General features: G+C 46.7%; 1 protein-coding gene across 1 annotated transcript; it reads right to left on the bottom strand.

The window, feature by feature from the left end:
- Nucleotides 1–350: 350 nt before the first annotated feature.
- Nucleotides 351–2,131, bottom strand: LOC136142005 (melanoma-associated antigen B4-like). Its single transcript, XM_065900127.1, has 2 exons — nucleotides 2,064–2,131; nucleotides 351–1,461 (listed from the first exon to the last, which is right to left on the bottom strand). The coding sequence occupies exons 1-2, from the start codon at nucleotides 2,129–2,131 to the stop codon at nucleotides 351–353; spliced, it is 1,179 nt and encodes a 392-aa protein (XP_065756199.1).
- Nucleotides 2,132–10,891: the final 8,760 nt, after the last annotated feature.

Raw genomic sequence — 10,891 nt, 5'->3', positions numbered from 1 at the left:
AAAATATAGATGGTTCGTGAATTCCTTTTACATACACCAAAAACTGTAACTTTAGAACTCTTTAAACAGCAATAAGTATGCAAGCAATGGTCATTCACAAATTCCTATTCTTAAGAAAACACGCTCTCTATTACAAGAAAAAAACATTGGAAAAAACCTAAATCAATCAATCAATAATATATAGAAGTTAACTAGTTTAAAACAGGAAGATAAATAAGATCTATGCTTTGTTCCCTCCACCCCTACTACTGTGCACTATTTAGCAGCCTGACTGCTCTCTTCCAAAACAAAGTGAGCAAACTGCCCGCGGCCTCCCTCCCTACATGTGGGAGGAGCTGCGGGCCTGGGCCCTAGAAAGGGGCTCTGCCCTCAGCAACAGCTGCAGCCCTGGCCGCGGCTCTCACCGCTGCTCTCTCTTCCTCATCTTTCAGAGCCTCCTCATAGAGATCTGGTAAGGCACTGGGGGCGGTACCGATGATCTTGGCCAAAAACTCCAGCACTTTCATCTTGCTGGTTTCAGCGTGGGCTCTCGGGCCCCACAGGAACTCATAGCACGGAGGATCGCTGTCGGGCACCTGGCGGTACGTCAGGTACTTCTGCTGCACGAAATCTTCGCTGATGAGCCTCCCGGGATCCCCGAAGATCAGGTGCCTCCTCCCAGCGTGGTAACCCAACGCATTGAGGAATTTCCAGAGCTCCTCTTCGGTGGCACGGTTGCCCTTCGTGAAGATCGCGCCCAGGACAGTCATCAGGAGACCGGACGTGGGCATCCTGAACTCATCACTCGGACTTCTGTCGCTGGGGAGGGCCATCTTGCTGACGAGGGCGTAGGAGTGACTGCTGGGGTCGACTTCCTTCAGCTCGAGGCCAAAGACCGCCTCCATGATACCAGAGGCTCTGCTGAGGATCTGAGGGAAGTGCTTCTTGTACTTCTTGTTGAGAGTCTTCAGCAGTGCTGCCTGCAGGATGGGCTCCTTCGTTATGTACTTCTCCAGCAGGAACTCCACGAACATTGTGGACTTCCTGCTCAGAGGATCTCTGCAACTCCTGCGGGTGGAAGGTGCTGCCTGGGAGGTACCTGCACTTTTCTCATCTTGGCTCTGGGCACCCTCTTCAGATCCTGGGCATGAAACCCCTGCATCACGAGAGGTAGTGGCTGGGGCTCCCTGAGGCTCCTGGCGAGTGCCTGCTGCAGGGGAGCTCGGGGAAGTATCCCGAGAAACAGAAGCGGGGGAAGACGGCGACTCTTCTATCTCTTCTGCCGCCGCCGCCGCCGCTGCCTCCGCAGTGGCCTGGGCACCCTTGAGACTCTGAGTCTCCCCCTGGGCCTGGCGGCGTTTCTTGCGGGCATGGCGCTTGTTCCTCCGGGCATGGCGCTTGTTCCTCCGGCGTCGAGGCATGATGACACAGGTCAGGGCCAGCAGGCGGGAGTGTGCGCAGGAAGGCAGGCAACGAGGGCACCTGGGGGAGGGAAAAGGAGATGCTGTGAGCACCTTCAGTGGGGAGATTCCTCTCTGGTTTTAACCAAGGCCGCCTCTGCAGGGTCCTTGAGGGCACTGCTCGAGGACCCACAGGGCTCCTGTTCTCCTGCTCAGCCTGTCCCCTGAGACCCCTGTGGAGGACGGTAGAGTGAGCCGTGGGGCACAGCCAGCCAGCCCTGCCTGGGCGGTACGGGGGTGACAGTGGGGGCTGGCAGGGGAGGTAGGTCCCCGCGGTTCCCATTCAGAGTCGGGATGATAGTTGTTGGCAAGACTCCCCCAACCCCCTACCCCCCATTCCCTCTGCTGCTCTGAAGTTGACACCACCATCTTCCATGACACCCAGGAGGAGGAAAGGAGGGAGCGTTCAGCCCACCACCGAAGGGTCCTGGGACCCTCCCTTCTGCTGCCTGGTGGCTGCCCCTTCAGAACAAAGCTCTAACCTCCCTCGGACCTGGCAGAGGAAATTACGGGCAGTCTCAGCCTGACAGTCCTTTCTTGGCAGTCCGAGGGTTGACAGGAGGGGACGGGCCATATTCTCTCTTGTCCCTTCTCTTCGGGGTGGGTGACTCCCTTAGTCCTCACTCGGGGTCCTCCCTGGACGGCCGGTGCAGCCTGGAGCTCCTCTCGCCCCGAGGGCCATCTGCTCGCATCAGGGCCGGCACCTCCTTGAGTCTCGTCTCATTCGGAGGCAGTGAGGGTGACCACGCGGCCGCATGTGGCAGAGTTTTACCAAGCCTGCAGCGTGCGGCAGACAGGTCGAGGCCCTGTGGCTGGCGGCCCCACTGGCCCTCACTCAGGGGCTTGGGCTGACTCTTGGGAGTGCTTAGGGATGCGCCTTCTGCTGGCCTGCACCTCCCCTCTCAGACAGCAGCCCTCCCTCCTCCGTGTGTGGCCAGAAGGAAGCGGCTGACAACAGGGGAGGGCTTCTGAGGTGCCCTTGCAACGAGGAGGACGGTTCTCGCCCTGACTCCTCCCCCCCGTGCCCTGGAAATCCTCCCTCTGCTGACCTGCGGCCAGCCCCTCAGGACAAGGCCCCGTCCTCCCTGTGTCTCCCGCGTCTGTCCGTCTGTCCGTCCGCGTTCGCACTGAGGGAGCCCCAGTCTTTAGACCTGCCCGGAGGCTCCCAGGCCGACGTCAGGGGCGGGGTCCGCGTGGCCACCGTTCTGGGGTGTGGAGCCCCTCGGTCCCCGCGAGGCTCCCGTCCTTCACTCCACAGGGCCTGGGGCGCTTCCTCTACTGAGCTGAGCCAGGGTCCACCAGCCTCACAGCGAGGCCTTCCTTGCCCGAGACCCCACGGGGGAAGCGGATGGACTTTGGGCCTAAGAGCCAGGCCCGAGCCTCTTGGGCCGCGAGCAGGGACGGGGTGGGCGGGGCCTGTGTGGCCGCCTCTTTTCGGAGGGAATGGGGATTGGGGGTGTCGGCGTGTCCCCGCACTTCTAACTGGGGTCACCTCACACCTTGACACCTGACGAGACGTGGCGCTCCTCGCGTGGCTCTCCTCCTGTGGCTCACCCTCGGTGGACGGCAGCTCTCAAAAATGGCGCGCCCCCACCGTGCGGTTAGGAGGACCTGACATCCGGTCATGCGCATCTGGGGTCCAGGAGGACAGCAGGGGCGGGGCCAGGGCGGGCCAGGGCGGGGCCGGGGTGGGACAGGGCGGGGTGGGGGGGTGGTTCCGGGGGAGCTTCCCGTAGGCCTGGCACGAGGGCCTTTCATTGACTCTTGGCGGGTCCTGGGACTTTTCCCTCTGCTGAGCGGAGTCAGCAGGCGTCACAGCTTGACTCTCATTTCTGTCGGCGCCCCCAGCCGGAAGTTTCTGGGGCCCTGAGCCTCACAGCCATGCCTGGGTCCCCCGAGACTGACAGTGAGGGCTCTTTGGGGCCCCTTCTTCTGTGGTGGATGCTGCTCTCAATCCTCTCTCTGTGTCTTCTCTTGACTCCCTGTAGGTGCTGGGCTACGTCCCGTCTTCTGACCTGAGGCCAAGGCCTCACATCAAAGACATCAACTCCCTGAGACGGCTGGTGTGAAGTGCGGGCACATCTCATTTGGACACTTCTGCCTGGAGCCTCCCAGAGATGGCTGCTGCAGGTAAGATGAGCTGAGGGGAAAGGAGGTGAGACTCTCTTCTGTGGTTTGGAGCCCGTCAGGTCTCGCTCAAGGTCCTCACATTGACTGCTGGCAGGGCCTGCGATTCCTTCCTTCTCTGGTATGAATCCATCCCTGTCCCCAACCACGCCCCACAGAATCCCAGAGGAGTTAGTGAAGGGGCGCCTTAGCCTGACAGTTCCCACTGTGGTCTCTCTTTGTTGACATCACGGGCGTTGCCCAAAAGTTCACAAATGAATTTCTGTCCTTCTGTACAGCAACTGTGTTACTTGCTTTTGTCTTTTAGTCCGTGTGCGATAGTCTATTAAGATGATCACTTAAAAAGGCCAGTTGTCATGCACTAAGAAAGTTTCAGATGGTTATTTCACAGCCTGTGGACCATACTGCCACATCCAGCCCAATCTTTGGTGTCCCACGCTCCTGGCCCGTGGGCTCTGAAATGCTGCCTCAGATTCCTTCAGTGAAGCAGTAGAGATTCATGGTCCCAGAGCACAGTGGAAGAATCAAGGGCTCAAGTTTAAAGGCTTCTCTCTAATCAATCCTGTCATCTGCCTCTCTTGCAGGCTACAGACCTGTCTCCAATTCAGGGCATCCCCCTACCTGCCCACACTCAGGTTCCAGTTCAGTGGAGACTTATTGTCCCTCAGGGATTACTTAAGTTTTGTGTTTTTGTGTTTGTTAGTGTTTTTTCTTTATTCCTTCTGTAATGTTTCCATGGTTGATTTTGGGTACAGGAAAGAGTAGCCCGTGTTTGATTGTCATCACCTGCTATGGATGAGGTACTACATCTGTAAATAAATTAAGGAAAATCGACATTCTTACAATATCTGTGCCTCACAAATACACATAACATACTATTCTGGTTGAGACTTCTTTTTCCTAAGTCAATCAGGAAATTCTTATTGTTGCCTCCATGTAGATTATATACATTTTTGTATGGTTTCTTTCTAGGTATGTTTTTTATATTGTTGCTTTTGTTTATGGTGTATTATCTTTTTTCTGTTTTTTTTTTTGTTTTTCTTAAACAACTTAATTGGATTATAATTGTTTTACAATGGTGTGTTAGTTTCTGCTTCATAACAAAGTGAATCAGTTATACATATACATATGTTCCCATATCTTCTCCCTCTTGCATCCTCCCTATCCCACCCCTCTAGGTGGTCACAAAGCATTGAGCTGATCTCCCTGTGCTTTGCGGCTGCTTCTCACTAGCTATCTATTTTACGTTTAGTACCGTATATATGTCCATGCCACTCTTGCACTTTGTCCGAGTTTACCCTTCCCACTCCTCGTATCCTCAAGTCCATTCTCCAGTAGGTCTGCATTTTTATTCCCGTCTTGCCCCTAGGTTCTTCATGACCATTGTTTTTTTTTTTTTTTTAGATTCCATATATATGTGCTAGCATACGGTATTTGTATTTCTCTTTCTGACTTACTTCACTGTGTATGACAGTCTCTAGGTCCATCCACCTTGCTACACATACCTCAGTTCCGTTCCTTTTTATGACTGAGTAATATTCCAGTGTATATATGTGCCACATCTTCTTTATCCATTCATCTGTTGATGGACGCCTAGGTTGCTTCCATGTCCTGGCTATTGTAAATAGAGCTGCAGTGAATATTTTGGTACGTGACTCTTTTTGAATTATGGTTTTCTCAGGGTATGTGCCCAGTAGTGGGATTGCTACTGTCCCAACTATCGTATGATAGTTCTATTTTTAGGTTTTTAAGGAACGTCCATTTTGTTTTCCATAGTGGCTATATCAATTTACATTCCCACCAACAGTGCAAGAGGGTTCCCTTTTCTCCACACCCTTTCCAGCATTTACTGTTTGTAGATTTTTTGATGATGGACATTCTGACCAGTGTGAGATGATATTGCATTGTAGTTTCGACTTGCATTTCTCTAATGATTAATGATGTTGAGCATTCTTTCATGTGTCTGTTGGCAAGCTATATGTGTTCTTTGGAGCCATGTCTGTTTAGGTCTTCTGCCCATGTTTGGATTGGTTTGTTTGTTTTTTTCATTTTGAGCTGCATGAGTTGCTTGTATGTTTTAGAGATCAATCCTTTGTCAGTTGCTTAAGTTTCAAATATTTTCTCCCATTCTGAGGGCTGTCTTTTCATCTTGTTTATGGTTTCCTTGGCTGTGCAAAAGCTTTTAAGTTTCATTAGGTCCAATTTGCTTGTTTTTGTTTTTATGTCCATTTCTCTAGGAGGTGGGTCACAAAGGGTTTTGCTGTGATTTATGTCATACAGTGTTCTGCCTATGTTTTCCTCTAAGAGTTTGATGGTGTCTGGCCTTACATTTAGGTCTTTAATCCATTTTGAGTTTATTTTTGTGTATGGTGTTAGGGAGTGTTCTAATTTCATTTTTGTACATGTAGCTGTCCAGTTTTCCCAGCACCAATTGTTGAAGAGGCTGTCTTTTCTCCACTGTATATTCTTGCCTCCTTTATCAAAGATAAGGTGACCATATGTGCATGCGTTTATCTCTGGACTTTCTGTTTTGTTTCATTGATCAATATTTGTGTTTCTGTGCCAGTACCATACTGTCTTGTTCACTGTGGCTTTGTTGTATAGTCTAACGTCAGGGAGCCTGATTCCTCCAGCTCCGTTTTTCTTTCTCAAGATTACTTTGGCCCTTCGGGGTCTTTTGTGTTTCCATACAAATTGCGGAATTTTTTGTTCTAGTTCTGTGAAAAATGCCAGTGGTAGTTTGATAGGGATTGCACTGAATCTGTAGATTACTTTGGGTAGTAGAGTCATTTTCACAATGTTGATTCTTCCAGTCCCAGAACATGGTATATCTCTCCATCTATTTGTATCATCTTTAATTTCTTTCATCAGTGTCTTATAATTTTCTGCCTACAGGTCTTTTGTCTCCTTAGGTAGGTTTATTCCTAGATATTCCATTCTTTTTGTTGCAATCGTGAATGGGAGTGTTTTCTTAACTTCAGTTTCAGATTTTTCATCATTACTGTATAGGAACGCAAGAGATTTATGTGCATTAATTTTGTATCCTGCTACTTTACCGAATTCATTGATTAGCTCTAGTAGTTTTCTGGTAGCATCTTCAAAGTTCTCTATGTTGAGTATCATGTCATCTGTAAACCGTGACAGCTTTACTTCTTCTTTTCCTATTTGAATTCCTTTTTCTTCTCTGATTGCTCTGGTTAAAACTTCGAAAAGTATGTTGAATAAGAGTGGCGCGAGTGGCAATGCTGTCTTGTTCCTGATCTTCATGGAAATGGTTTCAGTTTTTCACCATCGAGCACGATGTTGGCTGTGGGTTTGTTATATATGGCCTTTATTATGTTGAGGAAAGTTCCCTCTATGCCTGCTTTCTGGAGGGTTTTTATCATCAATGGGTGTTGAACTTTGTCGAAAACTTTCTCTGCGTTTATTGAGATGATCGTATGGTGTTTCTCCTTCAGTTTGTTAATATGGTGTATCACATTGATTGATTTGCATATATTGAAGAATCCTTGTATTCCTGGGATAAACCCCACTGGATCATGGTGTATGTTCCTTTTAATGTGCTGTTGGATTCTGTTTGCTAGTATTTTGTTGAGAATTTTTGCATCTATATTCTTCATCAGTAATATTGGCCTGTAGTTTTCTTTCTTTGTGACATCTTTGTCTGGTTTTGGTATCAGAGTGATGGTGGCCTCGTAGAATGAGTTTGGGAGTGTTCCTCCCTCTGTCATATTTTGGAAGAGTTTGAGGAGGATAGGTGTTAGCTCTTCTCGAAATGTTTGATAGAATTCGCTGTGAAGCCATCCGGCCCTTTGATGTTGTTTGTTGGAAGATTTTTAATCGCAGTTTCAATTTCAGTGCTTGTGATAGGCCTGTTCATGTTTTCGATTTCTTCCTGGCTCAGTCTCGCAAAGTTGTGCATTTCTAAGAATTTGTCCATTTCTTCCAGGTTGTCCATTTTATTGGCATAGAGTTGCTTGTAGTCATCTCTCATGATCGTTTGTATTTCTGCATTGTCAGGTGTTACCCTTTTTCATTTCTAATTTTATTGATTTGAGTCTTCTCACTTTTTTCTTGATAAGTCTGGCTAATGGTTTGTCAATTTTGTTTGTCTTCTCAAAGAAGCTGCTTTTAAATGTATTGATCTTTGCTATCATTTCTTTCATTTCTTTTTATTTACTTCTGATCTGATCTTTATGATTTCTTTTCTTCTGCTAACTTTGGGCTTTTTTGTTTTCTTTCTCTAATTGCTTTACGTGTAAGGTTAGGTTGTTTATTTGAGATTTCTCTTGTTTCTTGAGGTAGGATTTTATTGCTGCAAACTTCCCTCTTAGAACTGCTTTTGCTGCATCCCATAGGTTTTGGGTCATCAGGTTTCATTGTCATTTGTGTCTAGGTATTTTTTGATTTCCTCTTTGATTTCTTCAGTGATCTGTTGATTAAGTAGTGTGTTGTTTATCCTCCATGTTTTTGTATTTCTTACAGATTTTTTCCTGTAATTGATATATAGGGTCATAGCGTTGTGGTCGGAAAGATACTTGATACGATTTCAGTTTTCTTAAGTTTACCAAGGCTTGATTTGTGACCCAAGATGTGATCTGTCCTGGAGAATGTTCCAGGAGCACTTGAGAAGACTGTGTATTCTGTTGTTTGTGGATGGAATGTCCTATAAATATCAGTTAAATCCATCTTGTTTAAGGTATTTAAAGTTTGTGTTTCCTTATTTATTTTCATTTTGGATGATCTGTCCATTGGTGAAAGTGGGGTGTTAAAGTCCCCTACTCTGATTGTGTTACTGTCATTTTCCCCTTTTATGGCTGTTAGTCTTTGCCTTATGTATTGAGGTGCTCCTGTGTTGGGTGCATAAATATGTACAATTGTTATGTCTTCTTCTTTGATTGATTCCTTGATCATTATGTAGTGTCCTTCTTTGTCTCTTGTAATAGTCTTTGTTTTAAAGTCTATTGTGTCTGATATGAGGATTGCTACTCCAGCTTTCTTTTGGTTTCCATTTGCATGGAATATCTTTTTCCATCCCCTCACTTTCAGTCTGTGTGTCCCTTGGTCTGAAGTGGGTCTTTTGTAGACAGCATATAAACGGGTCTTGTTTTTGTATCCATTCAGCCAATCTGTGTATTTGGTTGGAGCATTTAGTCCATTTACATTTAAGGTAATTCTCGGTATGTACATTCCTATTCCCATTTTCTTAATTGTTTTGGGTTTATTATTGTAGGTGTTTTCCTTCTGTTGTGTTTCCTGCCTAGAGAAGTTCCTTTAGCATTTGTTGTAAAGCTGGTCTGGTAGTGCTGAATTCTCTTAGCTTTTGCTTGTTTGTAAAGATTTTAATTTCTCCATGAAATCTGAATGAGATTCTTGCTGGGTAGAGTAATCTTGGTTGTAGGTTTTTCTCCTTCATCACTTTAAATATGTCCTGCCACTCCCTTCTGGCTTGCACAGTTCCTGCTGAAAGATAAGCTGTTAACCTTATGGGGATTCCCTTATGTGTTACTTGTTGTTTTTCCCTTGCTGCTTTTAATATTCTTTATTTAATTTTTGATCCTTTGATTAATATCTCTTTTGGTGTATTTCTTCTTGGATTTATCCTGTATGGGTCTCTGTGCTTCCTGGACTTGATTAACTCTTTCCTTTCCCATATTATGGAAGTTTTCAATTATAATCTGTTGAAATATTTTCTCAGTCGATTTCTTTTCCTCTTTTTCTTCTGGGACCAGTATAATTCGAATGTTTGTGTGTTTAATGGTGTCCTAGAGGTCTCTGAGATTGTCTTCAATTCTTTTCATTCTTCTTTCTTTCTTTTTTTTTTTTGCGGTACACGGGCCTCTCACTGCTGTGGCCTCTCCCGTTGCGGAGCACAGGCCCCGGATGCACAGGCCCGGCGGCCATGGCTCTTGGGCCCAGCCACTCCGCGGCACGCGGGATCCTCCTGGACTGGGCCACGGACCCGTGTCCCATGCATTGGCAGGGGGACTCCGAACCACTGCGCCACCAGGGAAGCCCTCATTCTTCTTTCTTTATTCTGCTCTGCAGTAGTTATTCTCAGTCTTTTATCTTCCAGGTCACTTATCCGTTCTTCTGCCTCAGTTATTCTGTTATTGATCCCTTCCAGAGAATTTTTAATTTCATTTATTGTGTTGTTCATCACTGTTTGTTTGCTTTTTAATTCTTCCAGGTCCTTGTCAAACGTTTCTTGTGTTTTCTCCATTCTGTTTCCAAGATTTTGGATCATCTTTACTATCATTATTCTGAATTCTTTTCAGGTAGACTGCTTATTTCCTCTTCATTTGTTTGGTCTGGTGGGTTTTTACCTTGCTCCTTCATCTGCTGTGTATTTCTCTGTCTTCTCATTTTGCTTAACTTACTGTGTTTGGGGTCTCCTTTTCGCAGGCTGCAGGTTCATAGTTCCCATTGTTTTTGGTGTCTGCCCCCAGTGGGTAAGGTTGGTTCAGTGGGTTGTGTCAGCTTCCTGGTGGAGGAGACTGGTGCCTGTGTTCTGGTGGATGAGGTTGCATCTTGTCTTTCTGATGGACACGACCGCGTGCATCTCGTGGTGTGTTTGTGATGTCTGTGTCCTTATTATGATTTTAGGCAGCCTTTCTGCTAATGGGTGGGGTTGTGTTCCTGTCTTTCTTGTTGTTTGGCATGGGGTGTTCAGCACTGGTGCTTGCTGGTCATTGAGTGGAGCTGAGACTTAGCGTTGAGTCAGAGACCTCTGGGAGAGCTTTTGTCATTTGATATTATGAGGGGCCAGGAGGTCTCTGGTGGACCAGTGTTCTGAACTTGGCTCTCCCAACTCAGAGGCTCAGACCTGACACCCAACCAGAGCACCTAGACCGTGTCTGCCACACGGCTCAGAAGAAAAGGGAGAAAAGATAAAAAGAATGAAAGAAAGAAAAGATAATAAAGTTCTTAAAATAAGAAATTATTAAAATAAAACATAAAAAAGTAATTTAATAATAAAAACTGAGCAACCAAACCAATAAACAAATCTACCAATGATAATAAGCTCTTAATACTAAATTAAGATAAATATAAAACTAGAAACAAATCAGATGCAGAAAGCAAACCCCAAGTCTACAGTTGCTCCCAAAGTCCACCACCTCAGTTTTGGGATGATTCGTTGTCTATTCAGTTATTCCACAGTTGCAGGGTACATCAAGTTGATTGTGGAGATTTAATCCGCTGCTCCTGAGGCTGCTGGGAGAAATTTCCCTTTCTCTTCTTTGTTCGCACAGCTCCCAGGGTTCAGTTTTGGATTTGGCCCCAACTCTGCCTGTAGGTTGCCTGAGGCCGTGTGTTCTTCGCTC

This window comes from Phocoena phocoena, chromosome X, assembly GCF_963924675.1.
Source record: "Phocoena phocoena chromosome X, mPhoPho1.1, whole genome shotgun sequence".
Lineage (NCBI taxonomy): Eukaryota > Metazoa > Chordata > Mammalia > Artiodactyla > Phocoenidae > Phocoena > Phocoena phocoena.
The sequence above is the reverse complement of the archived record's forward strand: the minus strand, read 5'-3'. Positions and strand labels throughout refer to the sequence as shown.

Coding starts and splice junctions, on each gene's coding strand:
- LOC136142005 (XM_065900127.1), bottom strand. CDS start 2,131: ATGCGAGCAGATGGCCCTCGGGGCGAGAGGAGCTCCAGGCTGCACCGG. Junction 1,462..2,063: donor CCGTCCAGGGAGGACCCCGA/GTGAGGACTAAG, acceptor TCCCTCCCCCAG/GTGCCCTCGTTGCCTGCCTT.